The following is a 24,224-nucleotide window of genomic DNA, read 5'->3' as shown; positions in this document are numbered from 1 at the left end:
GGTGCTTTAAAGTGTGCAGTACTTTTATGGGCATTTATTTATTTATTTGTTTATTGCTTGGATTCAGTGGAGATCTTCAAGTGTGCATGGACAGGAATGCGTGCATATGTCTGACCATCCGACCACCCTGTTTTATTACAGCGGGCTTTTAATTTGCCATTTAACCTATCCATGTTTTGAATGCTTTTTCAAAGGGAAATTCTTACCAACGCTATCACTGCATTCATTAGACCACCCGATTCATTATGCCCACGCTTTTTAGAAAAAAGAACCGGGGGACATTGTAATCGGCTCCATCCGTCTCTCCATCCGTCCGTCTGTCTGTCTCGCAATCTACTTTTAAACGGTTGGGCAGAAATTCAACAAACTGGTAGTTATGATATACGCATAGCAAGTAGGTGAAAGAGCAGTATCGTTTTGGTCCCACCCCCTCGGGCGGGGTCAAAAGGTCAAATACCAATAAATGCAATTACGGGCACATTTTTATACATTTTACAATGAAACGTTCTATCTGCAATCAATATTGGGAGATGCATGAAATGTGTAATGATATTTAGGATTTTATCCCTGGTTAATTTCTCAGGAGTTGGAGACTTAGGGCCACAGGGATCAAAATGGGGGAAAAAAATGTTGAACTCAAAATTTGATATTGGGTCATTCCTGTGAGAATGTTTTGCCATCTTTCACCTTTGCTTTATGTGGGAAGCATGGGGATTTGTTTGAAGATTGTTTGTGCATGGACAGCATCAGCAAGTTGCACTTGTTAATATCTATGCGTAATGATTAACTTCAATGCAGAGTTTGTTTGGTTTGTTTTTCCTTCTTGAACTCGCAATTTTTCATGCTACAGTTATTATATGCTGCAGGGTGATGTGAAGGCTGTACTCAGGGATCCAATCCTTCCAGGAAGCATACCTATTGTTTTACTTCTGTTTATTATTACCCTCGCCTGAGGAGAGGGTATTGCATTTGAGTCTGTTTGTTTGTCTTTGTTTGTTTGTCCGCACAGAATAAATATGATTTTCTCTGCAACCGTTGATCCGATTGACAGGAAATTTTCACCATAGGTGAAACTCCACCTGTATAATTTTTTAGTGATAATTAGGATGTCATACGTCACGTGGTCTTGGAAAAACTTGGAAAGGTTGCCATCTTGGAAAAATCGAAAAACTTTGCACCTCTATATCTCCGAAAGCGCTGCATAGAAAAAATTGAGACATGGCTCATTGTAAAGAACTCTCCATGAGGAATAATATTGTTAAAGATGATGTCATAGGTGCCTCCATTATGACGTCATAATTCGACAAGTACAAAACTTAATCCGATCAAGTTTTAATTTATTGAGCGTCATCTCGGGAAAAATTGGTGGAAAAAAAAAAAGATTACTTCATCGGTCACGTGGTTCGGCTGCTATCTTGGAAAAACTGAAAAAAATTGTACCTCTATCTCTGAAAGCGCTGCAAAGAAAAAATTGAGATATGGCTCATTGTAAAGCACTCTCCATGTGGAATAACATATGTTGATGATGAAGTCATCGGTGCCTCCATTATGACGTCATAATTCAACAAATACAAAACTTCATCGATCAAGATGAAATTTCTTGAGCATCATCTCGGGATAAATTGGTGGAGAAAAAAAAAGGACGACGTTATCGGTCACGTGGTTCGGCCGCCATATTTGTTTTTTAACACAAAAGTCTTTAAAAAACACTGAAAACACATCCTGGTCAGGGTCTGCAATCTCTGATTGCTCTTTCTTGTTGTCCCCTGTCGCACCGCGGAGCGAAAGTGGGACTATGGTTTTCCCCTCCATCCGTGTTTGTGTGCGTGCGTGAGTACGTGTGTGCGTGCATGCGTAAGCGAAGGACCGAATTCTAATTTGGTGTGTGGGTGCAACCCACGTCAAAATCCAAGATGGCCACCGCCATGTATGTCTGAAACTTGTGAGCGGAATATCTTGAAAAATAAGCGAAGTACCAATTTCGAATCTGGTGTGTGGGTGTATCTAGGCATAAGGAAAAACGCTTTTGAAAATTGGGTCGCCACTTTAAAATCCAAGATGGCCGCCGCCATGTATGTCTGAACCTTGTGAGTGGAATATCTTGAAAAATAAGCGAAGTACCAACTTCTAATCTGGTGTGTGGGTGTATCTAGGCATAAGGAAGAACACTTGAAAATTGGGTCGCCACGTCAAAATCCAAGATGGCCACCACCATATATATGTCTGAACCTTGTGAGCGAAATATCTTGAAAAATAAACGAACTACTAACTTCTAATCTTGTGTGTGGGTGTATCTACGCATAAGGAAGAACGCTATTGAAAATTGGGTCGCCACTTTAAAATCCAAGATGGCCGCCTTGCGTCTTCCACTTTGTCAACTCGCATCACTTCACCGACGGGGGACCTCGGCGTAACGCTTGTTGAAGCAATGTTTTATGGCCGGATGCCCTTCCTGCCGCCAACCCTGTTAGTCGCCTCTTGTGACACACAGGGAATTACCAGTGAACTGGTACTCATTTGCCGACCTCGGAAGGATGACAGGCTGAGTCAACCCCCCTGACGTTAATTCAGCGCACGACCGGGATTCAAACCCAGGATCCTAGGATCCCAAGCCGGCACCCTAACCACTAAGCCAACACCAGGCCTGCCTGAAACTCTAGATGGAAGAGTGCATGCCGATCTCGGAAGGATGACAGGCTGAGTCAACCCCCCTGGCGTTAATTCAGCACTCGACCGGGATTCGAACCCAGGATCCTAGGATCCCAAGCCGGCACCCTAACCGCTAAGCCAACACCAGGCCTTACGCCAACACCAGGCCTGCCTGAAACTCTGGATGGAAGAGTGGAATTGAACAGCCTGAGGAAGACAATTCCACAAATTTGAGAAAAGTGGAACAAAAGGGTGGAGGTGTGCAGTCAGCCTGGATTTTTGGAGTTTAACCAGGAGGGGTTACTGGAAGAATATGTGCATCTTGATGGAAGTGGGGAGGTTTAGAGGGCTGATAGAGCAGAGTGAAGTTAGATTGGCAGAAACTAGACTGATAGAGAAAAAGCAATAAACAAGTCAGGAGACGACGATGGTTCATGAGCGAGCGGTATTCAATGACAAAGGACGGACTATAACCGAAACAGGCCCGGACTGGGGGGTCGGAGGGCCACGTTGCAGGTGTCGGCCTCCGACATGCGGGGTGTACATGCCTATTTACAAAGGGCCCCAATGCGCTGCGTGGTAATACACAATACCGAAAATTCGATTCGATTCTGACGACTTTGAAAATTTGACCTTTGTGACCTTCAAAGGTCAAAGATTCTGAAATTTGTTGGAAACTTGTATTTCATGATGTATGTGATAATATAAGATCATGTATGACATGTCACCCTATCAGGAAGCGAACAATGTAATAAAACCATCAAAAATCGACTTTTCTAAATTTTGTGAACTTGTGACCTTGACCTTGGGGCGAAAATGAAAAATCGAGCTCCGTGGGGCTAGACACATGACATTGGCCTAACTAAATACTGAAACCCCTGTCAGATTCCACCAACTCCCTCGGAGAAGATGTAGCTTGAACTCGATTACCCCCTAAAAAAACCTCTTTTTTGGGCGTGTCTCCACCCACAACGGCCACAATACGCCCACTCTAGGCAGGACACAACTATATCATGATATCAACCTCCCACCCAAGTTTTATCAAGATCAGATGATATTATCGGGTAGTTATGCTGCGGACAGACAGACAGCCTGGCAGCCAGAATTTAATATATATTAATTAGCTGTAATTCATTCATTCATTCATTCATTCATTCAATTAGCTGTAAGCTGATTGAAAGAGCTGATTGAAAGATTGAAAATTGAAAGACTGAAAGATTGCCCTGAGCTGATTGAAACAAGACCAATAGTCTAACAACAGCGTAGCCGGGCTTGTTTGATACTTTAGCTGAAGACGATAGTATGACCTGGGTGAGGATACCAGTTATCAGTTAGCACCAAGTAATGTAAGTATCAATTTTTTTTTACTTCACTCATGGTCAGCCAGTTCGTGAATGACTTTGTTTAAAAAACGGTGAATGGCAAACGATGAAACAATAAATTCCACATTCCTGTGCTATCTTCAGTCGAACGTCAGGCATTGACAGCACGTTCTCTAGATTTTCCTTCCAAACAGCATCATTCATCATTGCAATCACAAATTAATACGATAGTATTAATATATCAAAATATAATGTTAAATCACGATTATATTGACATATTATCAAACCAGCGAACCATCATCATTCTGTTCACTTCTGGATTCGGCAGCAAGGTCCGTGTCGATCACATTTCAAAACAATAATTGTAATGAGGAATTTCTGAAACCTCCTGCCTACCTTACGACACCCGCTGGGACCTCAAAACATTCCACAGAAGGTTTTTATATTTCATTTTAGTAAAATATGGAACTGTAATGGTTACTGAACGCTGTCCCCCTGTCATGTGACCAGATCCTCAGCTCTGATTGGTGGACGTTTGTGGGGACATATGGATAGACAAACGCTGTTCTAGACGGCATTGCCCTGTGGGCGACACGGTAAAAATTACATTTCTTAACAGCAACGATATCGCAGCACATTCCCGGTTTATATTGATACCTTAGTTTATGTTGCACAATTAAAGTACAGATGGTTGGTCCAAATTTGATTTAAAAAAAATTCCCTACCCGGGGTGGGGGGGACACGCCCTTTTCAGACCCTCCTTCCCACCCCTTCCCAGACCTTCCCATTTCTCCCAGAGCCTTCATACCCCCACCCCAGACTCTCAACCTGCGCCCCCCCCTCTCTGAAGACCGTCACCCCGTGCCCCCAGACCCTCACATCCCATTGGCCCTCACACCACATTTGTACCCCCCCCTGCCCACACACTTCCCAGCCCCCCATTCTCCTCTGACACTCCCATCCCTCACATTGTGGATCCCTTCAGTTCTCCCTCATTTTCTTCTCTCCATGTTGATAACTATGCAAACGGCTTAATCGCAACAGTGTCCTCGCAGATTGCACACCGCATCCGGTGCTGTGCTCTCTGGGGCTCGAACCACCATTTATGTGTTGTGAGGGAGTGCCAGGACGTGTCACATAGCTGGCTCAGAAGTTTCCCGAAGCACCTGCATCGGCAACTTGCTTTTATACACATTGTTAAAAGTAAATAATAAGAGGTTTTTTTCACAGTGCAGTCGCGAGATTCCCCGAATTACTCAGACAAAGACATTATAATTATTAATGACGGGTTATTTGGTGTGGTCCATGTTGAGTTTTTAAAGAGAAAATAGTCGGAAACCGCCGGCTGTCTCTATCACTCCGAAAATTAACCTACGTATTGTTTGAAGCAAAAACATGTTCACTGCTTATTTGTTAATATAATACATTGATCATGGTAGTCACATCGCTCTGATAGATTACAAATGCACTTTATACCCGAGTGCTCCCTGAATACTGAGGCTCATACCGTCTCAAAGGCCTGTGATGCAATCGTTACCAACCTTGGCAATCTTCATACGAGTGTTTAACTGACTATTTTGAATGCAGCAGAATGTTGAATCTCGTGGTCCAACTACCATTCCGCCGTCTAACGCACGGCGTTACTTCATCCTTGCTATTCACAAAATTGAGGCAGTATTATAATTTTCCTGTCTATTTTGATTAATTTGAAGCAACCTTTACTTAATTATAAATTTTCCAGAAGTGTGGATTAATTTTGAAGCAACTTTTACATTATTGTCTCAGAGGATCATTCCCATGTTTTAGGAGAGAACAGACAGACAGCATTATCTATTAAATACACTGTATGTGTATAGAGTATTGTGAAATTCCAAAATCATCAGATTTCTTTATAGCAAATATATCGCGGCATACATATTAACAGCAAATATTTTTTTGAAAAACATTTGGGAGTGTTGTAAGCAGCGGTTTGTTTCTTTATACACCTATCAGGTTCAATTTCTGGTCCGATTGAAAAAAATTATAATTTTCCCGTTGGTTTGGGTTAATTTGAAGCAACTTTTACTTCATAATTGTTTCTCTCCGAGGAGTGTTTCCATGGTTCAGGATGTGACAGACAGACATACAGCATTAGCCTATTTTATATACATATATATTACATACTGTTTGAACTCCGTGGCATCCTGTGTATTAATTACGTACTATCGGAATATACCTTTCGACCCTTTGGACTGCTGAGACCACTTGGATCTTTGAAGACCCCAAAGTCTCTTAAGACCACCGAGACCCCAAAATACCCAAATTACCCCGAGGACCCAAAATACCCCAAGGATCTAAAATACTTCGAGGACACAAAACACCAAACAGGACACCGAGGACCCAAAAGACCCTGAGGACCCAAAATACCCCGAGGACTGTGAAGAAGACACAAAAGACCCAGAGGACCCAAAAGACACTGAGGACCCCTCAATCTTTTTTTTAAATACTGTATTTTGAATCCAATTCTGGTTTCAGTTTTATAAAGAGGACGGCATGGGTCACATGTCCGATGAAAGTAGGGTTGTATCTAAGTGGGGCAGATTGGATCCTGGTCGTAATTGCCTGCAGTTATAAAGTGGCTCGGCGGTTGGTAGGTGGCCCGTCTAGTTTCTTTTATTCCTCTAATCACTGATCATGATGATAATATTAGAGGTGGATTCAGGCTGGCAGGATAGCCTAGAGGGTATGCACACTAAAGTCTGAGCTGTCTAGCCGGGGATAGAGTCTCGGCCCACCTGTAAATGGTCACCCTAGTGTTTCACATGCAGGGCGATTCATCGATGTGGTCAGCATCCCGTGGATGGATGTTCATCTAGGTGCCCTGTATGCCAACAATAGTTGGGCATTAAAGATCCCACACTGTCCTTCATAAAAAATAGTTAAACTCTCGCCGACATCCTGAACAAATTACAAATTCCTGCTCTGATCTATAGTGTGCAGGGCATTGCTGCGCCCCTGCTAGAACTGATGCAAGCCCACAGCCACAAGTTGAACACAAACAAAGATGTGGCTTCGTATGAACAGTCAACTTAAAAACATTTAAACATTTGAAAAGAAAAACAAATTGTTTTTGATAAACGATGCCAATCTTGTCGCTCATACTTGATGGAACTGTGACCAATAACTCACTTAATGATCACAGCAGTTTTTTTGGAACTTTTACGTTATTGCACTGGTACTGTATAATTATTTTCTACTTTTTTCATTTCCCACTGCCATGCCAGTTTATAAGTAAAACAAATATTGACGATTTAAAAAAAATTTAAGGATATAAAAAAGTAAAGAAACAGGGAAACAGGTTTTATTCCATAATGACAATATTCAAGATACCATTTTTTATGTAACACCTACATTTTTGTAACAGCACCATGTGCGGCATCCACAGATGTTTTTATCGCTGTGAGAACTCCCAATTCGCTTGCTGTTTTGTACAACACAGACCTCACAACGACCTCCAATCCATAACACATCCCAGTGGGAGGGTAAGGATTGTGCATCCGACCCTAAACAACTCGAGAAGAGTTAAACAAGAAGTGTTCAAAAACATTTCTTCTGTTTGTTGAGCAAACTCTTAACCCTCCCCTATCTTCAAAACACCAAAAACCTCTGCTTATATTTCGACCGTTTTAATCTCAGGCTACCCAGTTTCTCGTGTCTCTTCATGTCAAGATATGTCTGATTATTAATTATATCTTTGTTGTAATTATATCCAATAATGTCATCTTTGAGGTCCAGAATGTTTTCTCAGCCACTGCACTTAAGTATGTCATGGAGGATCAAATGAATGAAACCATTAATTCTCCAAAGAAAACTACTTTGCCCCCTCAACCTGATATCATTTTATGAGTGCAGTATGAATGAGATGCATGTCTGGCTAGTGCAGTAACAATGAGTTGTATGTTTCTATGTGTGCGTATTTATGGATGCAGCAAGGAAGAGGTGTGTGCTGAAGCTCAACAGGTTCTGCGTTCTCAATCTCATCTTGAGGGTGACCTGCCTTGCAAACTTCCTCCTTTTACCGATATGGTGTTTTACATTAAGGAAAAGGTTGGTAATATACAACAACGGCAACTTTATTTTTGCGTCGGCTGGAGGTAACAATTCTGGCTCAGGTCTTTCATCAACCGACTGGCCAGGCCCACAATCCAATGATGGCCATATTTTGTTCAGGCCACCATATGGCCTTGACCATCAACTTAGAGGTTGAAATGATGTAAATTACAGTACATGATGTAAATTCAGCGTAAATAAATGCCAAACGTTCCAATCATCCACGTAAATGTGCCTTGCCCTAACCTATCTAGCGAGGGAAAATTCATTCTGATCAGACAAACTTTGGTCGAGTTATGGTGAAAAATGTTAAAACGACTATAATTAGGTCATGACCTTGAAATTAGGTCAAAGTCAAAAAAAGGTCAACGGCTGCTTAGTTTGTTCTGTCTATTTATTAGTGTCTCAACCATCCTTATCCCCATATACATTCAAAGTAAACTCTTTATGATAAGAAACCTCTTCCTGCCTTTTGCCTTCCGACATGCGAGCAACCCCTAGTCTCAGCATTATTTGAATGATCCTTAAGGTAACTTGGCTTTATTTGAATGATCATTGGGGGAATGATCCTTGAATGATCCATGGATTGATTAACTTGTTAAATAGTTGATTCTGAAAGCAGAAAATTCAAACATCGTTTTGGTCATTCAGTGAGGTCTTTGGACCTCCGGTGCAGAGGTGCAGAATGTCCGCATTAGCCGAGCCTCTGATGCGACAATGTTTTCCAATATATAAATAACCACCTTTAGAGGCCATTTTTCCCTGCAAGCGGGGGTTGGCCTTTTTCGGGAACCGTGGTTGTTGTTGTTTTTTTGGTCCCCTTTTTGAAGCAATGTTTTACGGCCGGATGCCCTTCCTGACGCCAACCCTTTTTGCCGCCTTTAACGACAAACAGGGAATTACCAGTGAACTGGTACTCAATTTGCCGACCTCGGAAGGATGACAGGCTGAGTCAACCCCCCTGGCGTTAATTCAGCGATCGACCGGGATTCGAACCCAGGATCCTAGGATCCTAAGCCGGCACCCTAGCCGCTAGCCCAACACCAGGGTTGATTAACCACAAGATGGCAAGATGCAAGATTAACCACAAGATGGCAAGATTAAGCCACAAGATGTCCAATGAACAAGGACATTAATTATAGGGGGGTTTGAGGCAAAGCATCCATAAGCAAGTTGACTGTGACATTTAACTTGAATGTTCTTATGCCTCCGCCGATGAAGTCGCCGGAGGCATAATGCTTTCGGATTGTCCGTCCGTCCGTACGGCTCAACCTCGTTTGTCTCAACAACCATATAATTGAGACAAATTGTTCAGGATAGGAGTGACACCCATGCAGAATGTTTTTATGATAATTGTGATGTCATAGGTCATGTGGTATGGCAGCCATCTTGGATTAAAAGGAATTAATTAAAAAATTATTTCTCAGAAACCGCTGAATGGAAAAATTTGAAACTTGGCACATTGCCAAGTACTCCCAATGGGGAACAAAACATGATAATGATGACATCATAGGTGAAGTGGTATACCAGGCAAAAATGTTTTAATCGAATTCCTTATCCTAAAAATCTCAAATTGCATGCACATGATTTATGACCCATTTGTATCCAAATATAAAATTTATGACATCATAGGTCACATGGTATGGTAGCCATATTGGATTGAAGGAAAATATGAAATAATTATATCTTTGAAACCGCTCACCCTATCGATGCAAAATTTTACAAATATCATCTAACAGCACTGTTGCATATAGTTTGAAAATGATGATGTCATAGGTCACATGGTTTGGCAGCCATCTTGGATAGAAAAACGAACCTCATCCGATCAACATGAAATTTCACAAACGTGATCCCCTACCCCTACCCCTACATATGCAGAGTGTACATTTTTATATGTGCATTTTTATATATACTTATGGCAGCCATATTAGTTTGAAAGCCGATATTTTAAAAAATCCCTTCTCTGAAACTGCCTCACCGATCGATGTGAAACCTGTCATGTCGGGTAAAAATGTGATACTTGAGAACAGCTGAAGGGATTTAAATCAAACTTGTTTATTTTTAGGACAGTGAACGATGGCATGTACCCGTTGTGGGACTATGAGGAGGCATATTGGCAACACAGTCGCATTGTTCTCGTTTTTCTTTCTTTCTTCTCCTTCTCCTCCTTTTGCAGGCTGAGCAGCGATTGAAGTCCTCCATGAGGGTGACTGTAGGTGCTGCATCTTTACCCTTTAATCCAGCAGCATATGGAGAGGTAAATGCTGGTGTCCATCCCCATTTCCTTATTAAACAAACATGTTCTGGCCACACACCAATATGGCTTGATTATATCCGATTTAAATTCAGTACTTTTCTGATTTATTCATTTACCTGAGGCAAGGGTTCTCGGCCTCTGGCCTATGGCTTATGAGACGCATGTTGCCTGGTGAGTATTTTTTGTAGCTTGTGTAGCACCCATAAAAATTATTGTAAAGCGTTCAATCTGCAGAATTTATTTGAAATGAAAACGGTTGAAGTAAAAAGGGTATTGAAAAACACACTTGCTTAAGTTGATCATTGGAGCTGAATGGTCCAAAATGAAAACTGGAGTAAAGAAATTGTTCAAGCCAAAGATTGCAGAGTGTGTAATGCAAATTGCTGTCACATCGACGGTGTCTGCTATCACAGACCCGCCTTGCCGGAGCAATGTGCTTGGCCAATGGCCGAATTGAAACGGAACCACGTTTGAGCAGCCAAAATAACCTCCCCTGGCAATATACAGACTTGGCATTTAATATGGAATATATTTTTTTTCTTGACTTGGGTTTACTTTCTTAACTCGGTATATCAATCTGGTGAGTTTATTTTACACTTTGGTGATTTATTTGTGAAAAGAACCATGTCACTGATTGTCTGTCGCAGCAAGAAGTCAACAACAGGATTATATCACAGGTGGCGTGGCAAAATGTACGGACAGGTGCATTTGACGATTGGCTTCACAGTCGGGTATACAAGGGTTGTTGCGTTCTTTATTCGCATGCTTTATTCGTGGAAAACAACTGCTGCACGTCTCCAAAAGTTATTGCCGCTTCCTCTGGAGATGGTCCGTCAACTCGTCAATGCTGTTTGTCATGGAGTGGTGGCTTTACGAAATTACGGCATGAAAGAGCGTGCTATTGCTCGGCAGTATGGCATCACTCAAGGTCAGGTGTCAAAGATCCTGAAACGAAATGCTCAGAGGGGTATCCCTACTCCAATACCGAGGCCAGGACATCCCCACAGAACCACAAGGAGGAATGATCGCCAGCTGCACCGGTTAGTCCACAATGGCCGTACTAAGTCAGCTAATCGGCTTAGGGCTGAGTGGCAGCAACTGACAAATGTGCCTGTATCCAGAAGGCTAGTCAACCAACGACTGGTTCAAGCAGGCTATCGTGCCAGGCGTCCCCTGAGAAAGCCACGCCTGACCAGACAACACCACCAGCGCCGATTGCAGTGGGCCAGAGAGCACCGTCAATGGCAGCCAGGACACTGGAATCACGTGATCTTCAGTGACGAGTCTAGATTTCTGGTCTATCGTCAAGATGGCCACGTCCGAGTGCGCAGACAAGTGCATGAAGCCTACAACAAAGATTGTATAGTGCCAAGAGTCCAAGCTGGAGGTGGTGGGGTGACCGTTTGGGCTGCTTTTCATGCAGGGGGCAAAACTGACCTGGTTGTTCTGAATGGAAACCTGAACCAGTTCAAGTACAGGGCCATTCTGGAAGAAACATTGCTTCCATTTGCTCGTTCAGCCTTTCGAGGAAACTTTGTCTTCCAAGATGACAATGCACGGCCTCATTGTGCTCGCATGATCCAACACTTTCTTGCTGACCGTGGTGTAGAGCATATGGAGTGGCCTGCCATGTCCCCAGATATGAATCCGATAGAGAACTTGTGGGCAGAATTAACGCGTCAAATCGACCACTTCGACCAGCAGCCGACCTCTGTGCATGAATTGCAGCAGGCTATTGTCACTGCATGGCAAGCGATTCCTGTCCAAACCTTGGCAAATCTCGTGAACAGCATGCCTCAACGTGTACGTGCTCTCCTGAATGCTTGTGGGGGTTACACAAAGTACTGAACTGTAATTTTACTGTCCATAATCCCAGTCGTAATTTAACTTTTGTTTTTGTTAAAAAAAATTTTCGCTAATGTGCAAAATAAAGAGATACTTCTGGAAAACGTACAGAAGTTTAACACAGTACTGTCCATGAATTGAGTTCGATATCAGTTTACATCACTTTCAAGGATCAATTTATTTGTTTCGAAATGTCAAATGTGGTTTTTGTTTCTTTTAAAGGTCACATTAACAAAATCTCGAATAATTTCAACATAATTCCAATGAACTTTTGGTTCTAATACATCTTGAAATGTAAGTTCACCCCCACAAAAAAAATATTCCATATTAAATGCCAAGTCTGTATAAATCTCGCCTGTCTCTTAAAACAAATTCACTTTGCCACTTTATGCCTTTACCACTTTAAGTTTTGGTGAGACAGCTTCTTTTTACTATTTTGGCAAGCTGTTCCAATATAAGCAGGGATTTCCCAAACACTGAAACATTTTCTGCACATGAAAAGGTGGTAATCAGGCAATACGTATTCTTAAGAAATAAGAGTTTTATTGCAAATAACCACAAGACAACAAGAACGGAGAATCCCAAGGTGACAGATACAACAACAACAACAACAGGCATTTTAAGGCCATTTTCCCTGCAAGAGTGGGGGTTAGCCTTGCGGTCCCCATTACAATCTTCTCCATTTTGCTCTATTTTCTGCATCTCCCCTTGTTAACCCCTTTGCCCACATTTCTTCTTCCATCAGCTTTAGCCAAGTCTTTCTCGGTCGTCCCCGTCCTCGTTGCTGCTCTACGTTCATTACCCATGTCTCGCTCCCATAAATCATAACACTTCTCACACATGCAGCATACACCTTTCCCTTCAGCTTCAACGACACTCCCCTCCTCGTCAACATGCCACTCAGTTCCCGAAACTTCTTCCATGCACATCTCACTCTAGCAACCGTTGCCGAGTCTGATTCACCTTCTCCATTCAGCATGTCTCCGATGTAACAAAATGTTTTCACACCTTCCAGCTTCACGCCGTCTCCAAGATCCAACTCAACATTTCCTCCATCTGCAGCTCCCTCTGTGCACATGTTACATTTGAATGTAGCTGCCACACTGGTTAATGACCCTCTCAAACCACTACATTTTTGATGAACACACTCAGCGCACATTGTACATTGAATGGAATTCACTCCGACACCCTTCCTGCACACGGCCACTTTCCAGTTCTTTCCACCTCACCACATGCTTTACCACTTGCCATCACCTTCGTTTTTCCGATATTCACCTCAAGACCTTTTGTCTCAATACATTCCTTCCACTTGTTCATCTTCTCTTTCAGTCCATCCATACTTTCTGCAATCAACACCAGATCATCTGCATACAACAACTCCCACGGTAAACCCTCCTTTACATTCCGAGCCAGCACCTCCATCACAGCTACAAATAGTAGTGGACTTAGTACAGACCCCTGATGCACTCCCACCTTCACCTGAAACTCACCACTGTTCCCATCCTTCATCCTTACAGCTGTGCGTGCTCCTTTGTACATTCCCATCACTCCTCTGATCCACCATTCCTCCACTCCTAACTTCCTCAATGCCCATGTCAGTAGTTCACGTGGAACCCTATGGAATGCTTTCTCCAGATCAACAAACCCAAGAAACAACTTCTTCCTCTTCTCCATGTACTTTTCCTGCAACTGCCTCACAATGAAAAGCGCGTCTGTCGTTCCTCTTCCTGGCATAAATCCAAACTGCATTTCATCAATCTTCACTTTCTTCCTTATCCTCCTCTCCAACACCCTTTCCAATACCTTCATTCCATGCTCCAATAACTTTATCGCTCGATACGAGCCACAGTCCAGAGGGTCACCTTTCCTCTTGTATAGAGGGACGAGGGTACTCAGTTCCCAACCACTGGAATGCGGCCTTCTTTCACCACCAGATTGCAGATCTCTGTCATTCTCTTCACATCCCTATTTCCCGCTGCCTTCAACATATCTCCCACAACTTCCGTCGGCCCTCCCGCTTTTCTACTCTTTATTGCTTTTATCGCTTCCTCAACTTCCTTCTCGGTTATCTTCTCTGATGGTCCTAAAACTGGGTTACTCTCTATGTTGCCATCCCATTCATTCTCTGCATTCAACAGTATTTCCATATATCTCTTCCATTTTCCTTTAATTCCATCTGGGTCCACAACGATTTGTCCCACTTCATCCTTCAAGCAACTCACCCCCATCACATCACACCTCTCTTTTGCTATCTGCTTTGCAATCCTGAATACCGCTCTCTGACCCTCTTCCAAATCCAAGCGTTCTCCGAACATCTTCCTACATGCCTCCTGTGCCTTTGCTACCTCTTTCTTTGCAGCCTTCCTGGCTGCCTTATAACTTTCATGCTCTGCCTTTTCTGCCCCCATACCCTTCGCCTTCTGCCACTCCTTGAACATATTCCTCTTCTCGTCAATCTTCTTTCCAACTTCATCATCGCACCACCATGTTTCCGAGTGCCTCGGTGGTCCTTTTGTCCATCCACATACCTCACCAACGGCTCCCAACAGACTATCTTTCATTGACATCCAACCACTTTCAAGCTCAACCACATCATCCTCGACCATACTCAGCCTCTCTTTTAATGCCTCCCTCACTGTCACCTCTTTCAACCTCCACACCATAATTCTCGGTTGGTACTTTACCCGCCGAGCTCTCCTCGCACCTTTCACCCTTATGTTGCAGACAACCAAGTGGTGCTGTGAAACAGCCTCCTCCCCCGGGATCACCTTTGTGTCCCGGAGGTGCCCCCTATCTCGCCTACGCACCAGCAGGTAGTCAACGGTTGTCGTCGACCCACCTGACGTGGCGTAACCTGACTTATGTAACAAGCTTATTATCCTCTTTCTGGTACTGAGTATTACAAATCAGCTCCATCAGCAAACTCCAAAATCCTTTCACCTTCTCCATTTCTCACACCATATCCGTAACCCCCATGAACTCCCTCAAAACCGTCCATATTTCTTCCCACATGTCCATTTAGGTCTCCTCCTACCACAACAACTTCCTCATCTTTCACGTTTTCCATCAGCTTCTCTATCGCACACCAGAACTTGTCCTTCTCTTCATCGCTCCGACCAACCTGCGGAGCATATCCCGAGATGACGTTCACCAAGAGCTTTCCAAGGTGACAGATAGATGGACACGAATGAATAGAGAAATCAATACACTTGATATAATAATTATAATTCCAGGGTGCCACGAGCACAGTCTCATTCACTCATAAAGGGGGAAGGAGTGGACAGGTAAGGTCTTTTAGGATACAGGGATGGAAGCAGACTCCAACATAGGCAGGTCTCCAGGACGGGCAGCAAGGCCGACAGCCTGGCACCAAGGAGAGAGAGAGAGAGAGAGAGAGAGAGAGAGAGAGAGAGAGAGAGAGAGAGAGAGAGAGAGAGAGAGAGAGAAAGAGAGAGAGAAAGAGAGAGAGAGAGAGAGAGAGAGAGAGAGAGAGAGAGAGAGAGAGAGAGAGAAAAAGAAAAAAAGAAAAAAAGAGAGAAAGAAAGAAAGAGAGAAAGAAAATAAATGAATGAATAATACCTGCACAGCCTATTTTCTCCTCTCCCCTGTGGCCACACCCCACGCCTTTGAGCGGTATTTGCTTATGGTCTGGCACTGGCCAGTGTTGTGGCATGTCGCTGCCTCTGTGGTGAGGTCACACGGACACGATGTTGGTATCGGTGCCACCCACATCATTGACGCCACACCCTGCAGCGTGCCAATGGCAGTGTGCCCTTGGGGGGTCCTTGTGATGGCCAGTGCCTTACTGGATGCCTTGTTATTGGGCCAAACATGAGCTACCGACATCCACATCCACCCCTCTCCTTACCTAGCCTGGTTTAGAGAGGACACGTATTAATTGCACTTTCCTTCTTAATGTCTATATCGACTATATTGCCTCTCATAACATACATTATAATCAAAGGACAACTTCACTCGAATGGGTCCCTGGTTACAGAAAATGCTCTAACCTGCATGAACACACAGACCTTGCTGACTTTATATGCTACCTAATTAGTAACCCCTCCAACATAACAGTATGCATGTCATTAGTAATTTGGGGGACGGGGTTGGAAAAGTCGCTGAACCTGCCTGTGTAGGAAATGCATGCATGTGGACCATCTAACAGTTGATGGGCCATGGTGATAGCATTGAGATCTCCTCCCCCAAAATCCCTCTCTCCTCCCCCAAGGAATGTAGGCAGTGTTTAAAATCCACATCATAAATAATTCGGCCTTTCATCAGATATGGAACCAAAACCTCTAAGATGACAGTTCAGTGCTTTCACAATGAGGCCATCCATACTTCTTGTCTTATCATATGTTGGTGTTTATGTGTTGATCCTTCACAGATGGTGTTATTCTTGCGGATGTGCCTGGCACACAGTGCTGGCATTCCCCCTACATCTCAGAGCTTTGCAGAAATGCGTCAAGCAGCTCCAGAGTTGGGGAAATACCTTCACTCGCTGCTTCGCACTCCACGGGAGGCAGAGGCTATGAATATTTATATATCCCTCCTTAAACAACTTATTCAGGCCATTGGGGGTGAGAAAAGCTTTCTTTTATTTACAGCCTTCATTACCTCTACCACCAAAGGTGGATGAAGGTTATGTTTTCACCCCTATTTGTGTGTTTGTCTGTGAGCAGGATATCTCAAAAGTTATGGACGGATTCGGACAAAACTTGGTGGACAGAACGGATGTGTCACAAGGACAAATTGATTAGATTTTGGTGAAGATCCGAATACGGATAGGAGAATTTTTTTTATTTATAAATGATTCTTCATTGAGAGACGGAGCCAAAAACTATATGTAGAGTTTCATCGCAAAATGCGATAAATCCACAGGATGTTTTTTTGAGAAAACTTACGTTTTTTTATAAAGAATAGACGGAGAGGAAAATACCAGAGTTAAAACCTCAAAATGTTTTATTGAATGTAATCATATTATAAAATGTGTTGACACAAAGTCATGGTTTTTCACTCTCTTGAACAAAAAGTGTAATTAGTCGGATTTTTGACAAAAAGCGACATATCCACCGGTTATGTTTGGGTAATGTGCTATACGTGGATACATCATTGAAAGATTACAAAATTAGTTCTGTTCTACGTGAGTATTGTATTAAACTCGGTACTTAGATGAAACTCGGAAGCAAAAAGTTGGGACTTAGATGAAAAGCAGGAATTCTGATTTGCAGGTAAGTATTGATTAAAACTCGGACTTAGATAAAAAGCAAAGGCCTTTGAAACTTAGCCCGAATTTTGTAGATCATCTCTGGACATCTCCACACTGTTTATGCCCTGATATTGTATGAAAAATAATACCAGATTGTTTAAACTTCCTAAATTACATTCAAATAATAAAGAACAAAGGCCTTTGAAATTTGGCCAGAACTTTTCGCACCTTGTAGGTCATCTCTAGACGACAGTGTTTATGCCCTGATATTGTATGAAATGATACAGGATTGTACAATGCGCATACAGAGTAAAACAACACAGTATCAAAAGCGACATAGAGGCGATTGTTCATGGTTGTGGCAGCAAAAGGCACATTTCTGCGCTGACTCATCAATCCATATCACTTTCCTGAGCGTCAAGAATTTATTGACAAATAGCTATAATATACGACTTGGAACGGTGGGTGTCGAGCACTGGTCCACTGACGCTACTGTAAAATTTTACTTCCTGCTGCAATATCCTAACCGTGTATTCTGCGTAAACTTACCAAGAACTTTGATAAAGGTAGCCTGGCATACTTTGATCTTCTTTGGAAGGTTTGCAGTCAGCAGGTTGTACTGCACAGTCACAGTTCGAGTTTTTCCATCCCCTGCAGCCTGATTTCCAGCACGACACCATCTCCGCTTTGGATCATTCACAACAAGACGATTCAGAATAAACTGATCCTGAGCAACTTTGTTCGGTTCACCATAAAATTTCGTCTGGTTCATGGCAAGGTCGGCATCTGTCAGGCAATTGGCATGACAGAGCTGTGCGTTGTTAATCGAGGTGTGCTGGCATTCTATTTGAGGTACTTTTCCCCCACCAGAATATCGAATTTTCTTGCATGCTTCACGCTGATGATATGCTACACACCTACCTCGCTTCCGTGGCTCGAGGGAAAGAACCACCTGCTCTTCTAAGCCATCAAAAGTATTCATTTTCGGCAGTTTGGGTGCGATCCGATCAGTCCTTCAACCCAGCGATCATGGAGGCTGCCATCTTGGAAATATGGAGGGCGCTGATTGGCTGATCGGATATATCGCGTTTTGTGTAAAAAGGGGAAGGGCGCATATCGCGGTATGAAAAGAAAGCGGATATTCAAAGAGCTTAAACTGAAGGAAATATCGCGTGTTGCTAAAAACTAGACTGATGACAGCGTCTGGCTATTCATTGACAATATAAGGATGGTGCCAACTCCAAAATGTCGGATATGGCATTTATCGCGTTTTGCGATGACACTCTTCATATGTAGCACGATATTTCAATAGGTTGTGGAAGGGTTGTCACAAAACTATGTGGATGAGTTGGTTAGGTGAAAAGAACAAGCCGATTCGATTTTGGTTAAGTTCCGGATACAGATCCAGCCTATCAGTGGGATCCCTAACGTAAACTGTTCAGCCTGGCAGAGGTATGAGCTCTACCGAGTGCCATTCTAGGTTTTTTCATGAGATTATTTTGGACAGTGCTTTATTGAAATTTCCCTAATGTGCTCACTTATTGTTACCAGGTGCACCAGTCCTGTACTGTCTTTTGGAGGTTGTAGCCGTCTGCCCTGAGGAACTCACTCCACAGTTTGTAGATAAACTTCCCTGGATAAAGGTAGGTACATTTGACCAGTGCATTTGCCATGGTAACTTTTCAATTCCATGCTGCATCGATGATTGCAAAATAATGATTACCTAAGATTACTCATGTGGGCATAATAATAACGACAATAATAATAATAATAATAATAATAATAATTATTATTATTATTGCATTCAGGGTTTGATGCACTCCAGCCGAGATGAGATGCGAGAATTGGCAGCCCAATTGTTTGCTGTGGTCACAACCTGCCCAGTCCATCCCGATGTACTGGCACTCCTGAAAAATCTGCTGAAGGACACTCAAGCTCAGGCAAGATAAAGAAGATATTTTTGCGATCAACAACAACAAATTCAACGGCACACATTAAATAGTGACCTCCTTCCAAAGTTTCAGTAACATGTGAGTGTTCTCTGTCATTGCAGAGCCTGGAGGTCCAGCATGGGTCTGTTCTTGCTCTGGGATACACACTTTCTCGGCTGCTGGGCCCTAGAAACGAGTCAGGAATGGATACTGACAAAACGGTGGCACCCATTGATGAAGAGACTATCCAAAGCATTGTCACAATGATTTGTAAGAATGAAGGGCCAGGACTGGAGTCAAGAGTTGTGTATGTGTGTGTGTGTGTGTGTGTGTGTGTGTGTGTGTGTGTGTGTGTGTGTGTGTGTGTGTGTGTGTGTGTGTGTGTGTGTGTGTGTGTGTGTGTGTGTGTGTGTGTGTGTGTGTGTGTGTGTGTGTGTGTGTGTGTATCCATCCGTATGTGTATCCGTATCCGTGTATGTGTATCTCAGCCGGTATTTCACCAATCTCCCCATCAAGCTCATTTGCAAACTAATCCCCTCCCTCAGTTCCTCCATTCTCCTTCAATCCACTCTCTTCACTCCCACAATCCTCCTGACACAGGTTTGTTCTCGCAAACCTGTAGCCCCTGTTGTTGTCTCTCTGTCAGTGCCACCGTCTTCAGACCATAAAGGTAGGCCGGCGTTACACAAGACATCAGAACCTTCCCTTTCAATCTCCTTGAAATCTTTCCATCAGCCATTGCTCCCTCCACCCCCCTCCACGCATTCGCACCCACCTGAATGCTCCTCACTTCACACCTCTGCCTCTGACTTACCATCCCCGGTCACGGTTCCCCCCAGATACTCAAACCTATTTCCTTGTCTGAACTTCTTCCCCTCGAACTTCATATTCATTTCTTTTCTCTGCTGCCCAACCCACATCACCTCTGTCTTCTTCATGCTCATCTTCAGCCCATGCTTCCCAAATGCTTCCTTTCACTCCCCCAGTACTTCCTGCATCTCCTGCCCACTCTCCACCACAACAGCCAGATAGTCCGCATACAACATCCTCCCCAGAATACCTTTCATGTTAACCGTCCTGCTTACCAGCTCATGATAAACATAAGTGGGCTGAGAGAGCTTCCCTACATCAAACTGATGTTCACACAGAACTCCTCTGACATCCCAGGACCAACCAAAACTTTTCCCTTCATTCCCTTTTATTTTGGTGAAGATCTGGATCCGGATCTGGATGTGACAATTTTTAAAGTGGTTCTTCACCATTGAGAGATAGGGCAAAAAAAAGATATATAACACGATATCTCAAAAAGTTGTGACGGATTCGGATGAAATTTGGCAGAGAGGTAGTGTATGTGACCAGGACGAAATGATTAGATTTTGGTGAAGATCCGTATTCGGATCCGGCTGCTAGAATTTTAAAGTGATTCTTCACCATTGGAAGATGGGGCCAAAAACTATATACAGTATAGCAGGATATCTCAAAAACTTGTGGATGAATTATGATTAAACTTGGGGGACGGGTTGGTTAGGTGACAAGAAGAAGCCAATTCGATTTTGGTTCAGGTCCGAATCCAGATCCGGCCTATCCGTGGGATACAAAATGTAAACTATTCCAACTGGCTAAGGTATGCGCTCTACCGAGTGCCGTTCTAGTTTGGTATGCAATATGCAGATGATCTTAAACATTCCTGGAGCTTAAAAGAAAGATCCTTTTCATTTGGGAATAAATCACTTGCAAGCTGAGTGACATGGAATTCTGTCACAATACCAGTGGCTCATGAAATTATCAATCATCACATGGGCACACCAACTTAACTGGTTTTCTTTTTGTGGCTTTTCAACCCTTATATCTGTCAGGAGTGCGACACCAATCTCTCTTAATATTTCTATTAACATATTTTTTTTTCAAACTTTTAATTGAAGAGAGCATTTGAAGCACGAGTACATTTAACTTGTAATACTACAAACATTCGTTTTAAGTGTTTGAAGTTTCGAGAGGAGGTTGTACATATTTCTCATGCACGATAATGAAATTGAGTTTGTGTTGGGGGTGGTGTATGGGTAGAGGATGAACTACTCGGCACAATTTACAGGATGTGATTCTGAAATCGTAGCATGACGAGGAACGTGTTCAGCCTGCTAAACAATTAGCCAGTCTTTAGATCTCGTGTAGCACAAATGGTTTTCGTCTCAAGATTGTAATGGTCTTCTTGGTTGTCATTCAGTTTGGAGAAAAGTCGCATCAAAAGCATTAAGTGCAACGGCTGTTCCAAAATAGACAGCTAATTTATAATTATCACAAAAATGCTTAAAGTTTACACGATTACAAAAAGGATAGTCAGACCACCAGAGCTAGTGTAACCAAGAGGGAGAATTGCTTTTCGTTGCATGTCCCCTACGTGATCTTTTGAAGTCCAAAAATGGAATAATTTTGTGAAAAATTGCTGAAATTCCCTGAAACTCGAATTTGTTCTGTAGTCATAATAAAGACATGTACCAAGTTCCAGTGGAATATGTTAAAGGTATGGGAAAAAAAGTCTGGAAACCACAGGTGGGATGGATCGATGGACAGACAGATGGAGAGCAAACCTATAGTTCCCTCTGGTGAAACTGGTAGGGGACTAATAACTACAATACATGAAGTTATTAGTTTTATTTAACCCTTTGAGTACGGATGACGTCCAGTGCCGCAACCCGTGAAAAAGTTTTGTTTACGGATGACGTTACTACACGTCATCGACTATACCTGTAAAAGTAGAAATAGATCGTCAGTATGTGGTTGCATTCACGTACAAAAATGCCAAATTAATCCCGTTTTATCAAATTTATCAAGGTTTGATAAAAAAAAACTTTTTTGGTTTCGGTTGCTGGGGATCCCGGGATTATCAAAAAAAAATCCCGTACTCAAAGGGTTAAGAACTTTGCATGGAGACATGCTTACAGATCATTAGCCCATCCCCTGCGTAGCAGGATGTGTGCGTGCGTGCGTGCGTGCGTGCGTGCGTGCGTGCGTGCGTGCGTGCGTGTGTGTGTGTGTGTGTGTGTGTGTGTGTGTGTGTGTGTGTGTGTGTGTGTGTGTGTGTGTCGTTGTTATTTCCATTTGCGGGTTTCAGGAGGTGGAATGGAGTCCTCCCAGGACCCAAAGTATCCACCTCCTCTTCAGTAAGGGATCACAGTTCATGGACCAAGCTGTTCAACTTTTTCAAAGTTTTGTTCCAAGGTCTCTTTTCAGGATCATCACCGAACCCCGGATTGCATCCAGTTGTAGTTAATTTGTGGTAATATTCCCTGGGATGCTTTTTTAAATCTCAGTGAGGTTCTTCTTCATCATTCTTGTTGTTCCAATTATCACTGGTACCATTTCGATGCTCTTCAGCTTCCACAATCTCTTGACCTCATTTTTGAGGTCCTGGTATTTGGTCGTATGTGCGTCGTGTGTGTGATACCGTTTTTACCATTTGAGCTTTTCTAAGCAAGTTTTCAACAAACCTTTATTATGAGAATTTGGATGAAATAATTAATAATTGGACCAGAATGTCTAAAGTAAAAGTCACAGTGAGTAGAAATAGGCTTTATCGGCCCTTTACAGTCGTGAGAAGAAAAACTGGGCTGGCATCAGCTCACGTGTCCTTACTGGTGTAGCATAAATGTTTTTATTTTCATGACTGTAAAGGTCTTCTTGGTTATCATTCAGTTTGGAGAAAAGTCACAACAAAAGCACTGATGAAGACAGTATTTTTTTTTTTTACTTTCTTGTGCTTAATATTCAGTGTTTTATTTTCTATCTGACCAAATATCTCTCATTGTGACATTGTTTCCTCCACCACCAAAGGTGGACCAAGGTTATGTTTCACCCTTGTCTGTCTGTTTGTGAACAGGATATCTCCAAAAGTTGTGGACGAATTCGGACAAAACTTGGGGACAGGTTGGGTGCTTGATACGAATGAATGGATTCGAGTTTGGTGAAAATCCAGATCTGGATCTGAGAATTTCTTAAGTGATTCTTCATCATTGAGAGATGGGGCCAAAACAGATATACTACTGCATGATATCTCAAGAAGTTATGGATGGATTCAGACAAAACCTGGTGGACAAGTTTGGTGTGTGACAAGGACGAATAGATAAGATCTGGATCTGGATACGATAAATTTTCAATTGATTTTTCACCATTGAGGGATGGGGCTGAAAACAGTATATAGCACGCAGTTGTGGATGATTTATGTCAAAACTTGATGGATTAGTTGGGTAAGTGACACGAACAAGCCGATTCTATTTTGGTTCATGTCTGGATCCAGATCTAGCCTGTCAGTGGGATACAAAACGTAAACTGTTCAGCTTGGCGGAGCTATTCTCTCTACTGAGTGCCATTCTAGTTTTAGGATTTAACCCAAAATCCTTTAGGAGTGTGCGATTATAGGAATATGGTCGGTTAAAGTTGGTGTGCCCATGTGATATACTTCGACAGCACAACATGAAAAATATTACTTCTCATGCATTAACGACACGACATTTATCATAATGCTAATATCTAAGAAGTGTTTTTTGTCCCCCGTCGCACCGCGGCGCGAAAGGGGGACTATGGTTTTCCCCTCCGTCCGTGTGTCCGTGTGTGCGTAAGCGAAGGACCGAATTCTAATTTGGTGTGTGGGTGCAACTAGGCATATGGAAGAACCCTATTGAAAATTAGGTCGCCACGTCAAAATCCAAGATGGCCGCCGCCATGTATGTCTTGACGCTATGTATGTCTGAACCTTGTGAGCGGAATATCTTGAAAAATAAGCGAGGTACCAACTTCTAATCTGGTGTGTGGGTGTATCTAGGCATAAGGAAGAACGCTATTGAAAATTGGGTCGCCACGTCAAAATCCAAGATGGCCGCCACCATATATATGTCTGAACCTTGTGAGCGAAATATCTTGAA

The 24,224-nt window shown here is 42.8% G+C and overlaps 1 protein-coding gene across 1 annotated transcript in view; it reads left to right on the top strand.

Moving 5' to 3' along the window:
• ECPAS (Ecm29 proteasome adaptor and scaffold) overlaps positions 1-24,224 on the top strand; it is a 305,571-nt gene that overhangs the window by 94,063 nt on the left and 187,284 nt on the right. The window contains exons 16-21 of the mRNA XM_068124669.2: positions 7,940-8,057; positions 10,237-10,317; positions 16,553-16,745; positions 18,926-19,017; positions 19,183-19,314; positions 19,428-19,575. Coding sequence (XP_067980770.2) covers positions 7,940-8,057; positions 10,237-10,317; positions 16,553-16,745; positions 18,926-19,017; positions 19,183-19,314; positions 19,428-19,575 — 764 coding nt within the window. The remainder of the gene's footprint in view (positions 1-7,939; positions 8,058-10,236; positions 10,318-16,552; positions 16,746-18,925; positions 19,018-19,182; positions 19,315-19,427; positions 19,576-24,224) is intronic.

The sequence above is a fragment of the Myxine glutinosa genome, chromosome 1 (genome assembly GCF_964187855.1).
Source record: "Myxine glutinosa chromosome 1, kmMyxGlut1.1, whole genome shotgun sequence".
Taxonomy (NCBI): domain Eukaryota; kingdom Metazoa; phylum Chordata; class Myxini; order Myxiniformes; family Myxinidae; genus Myxine; species Myxine glutinosa.
The sequence above is the reverse complement of the archived record's forward strand: the minus strand, read 5'-3'. Positions and strand labels throughout refer to the sequence as shown.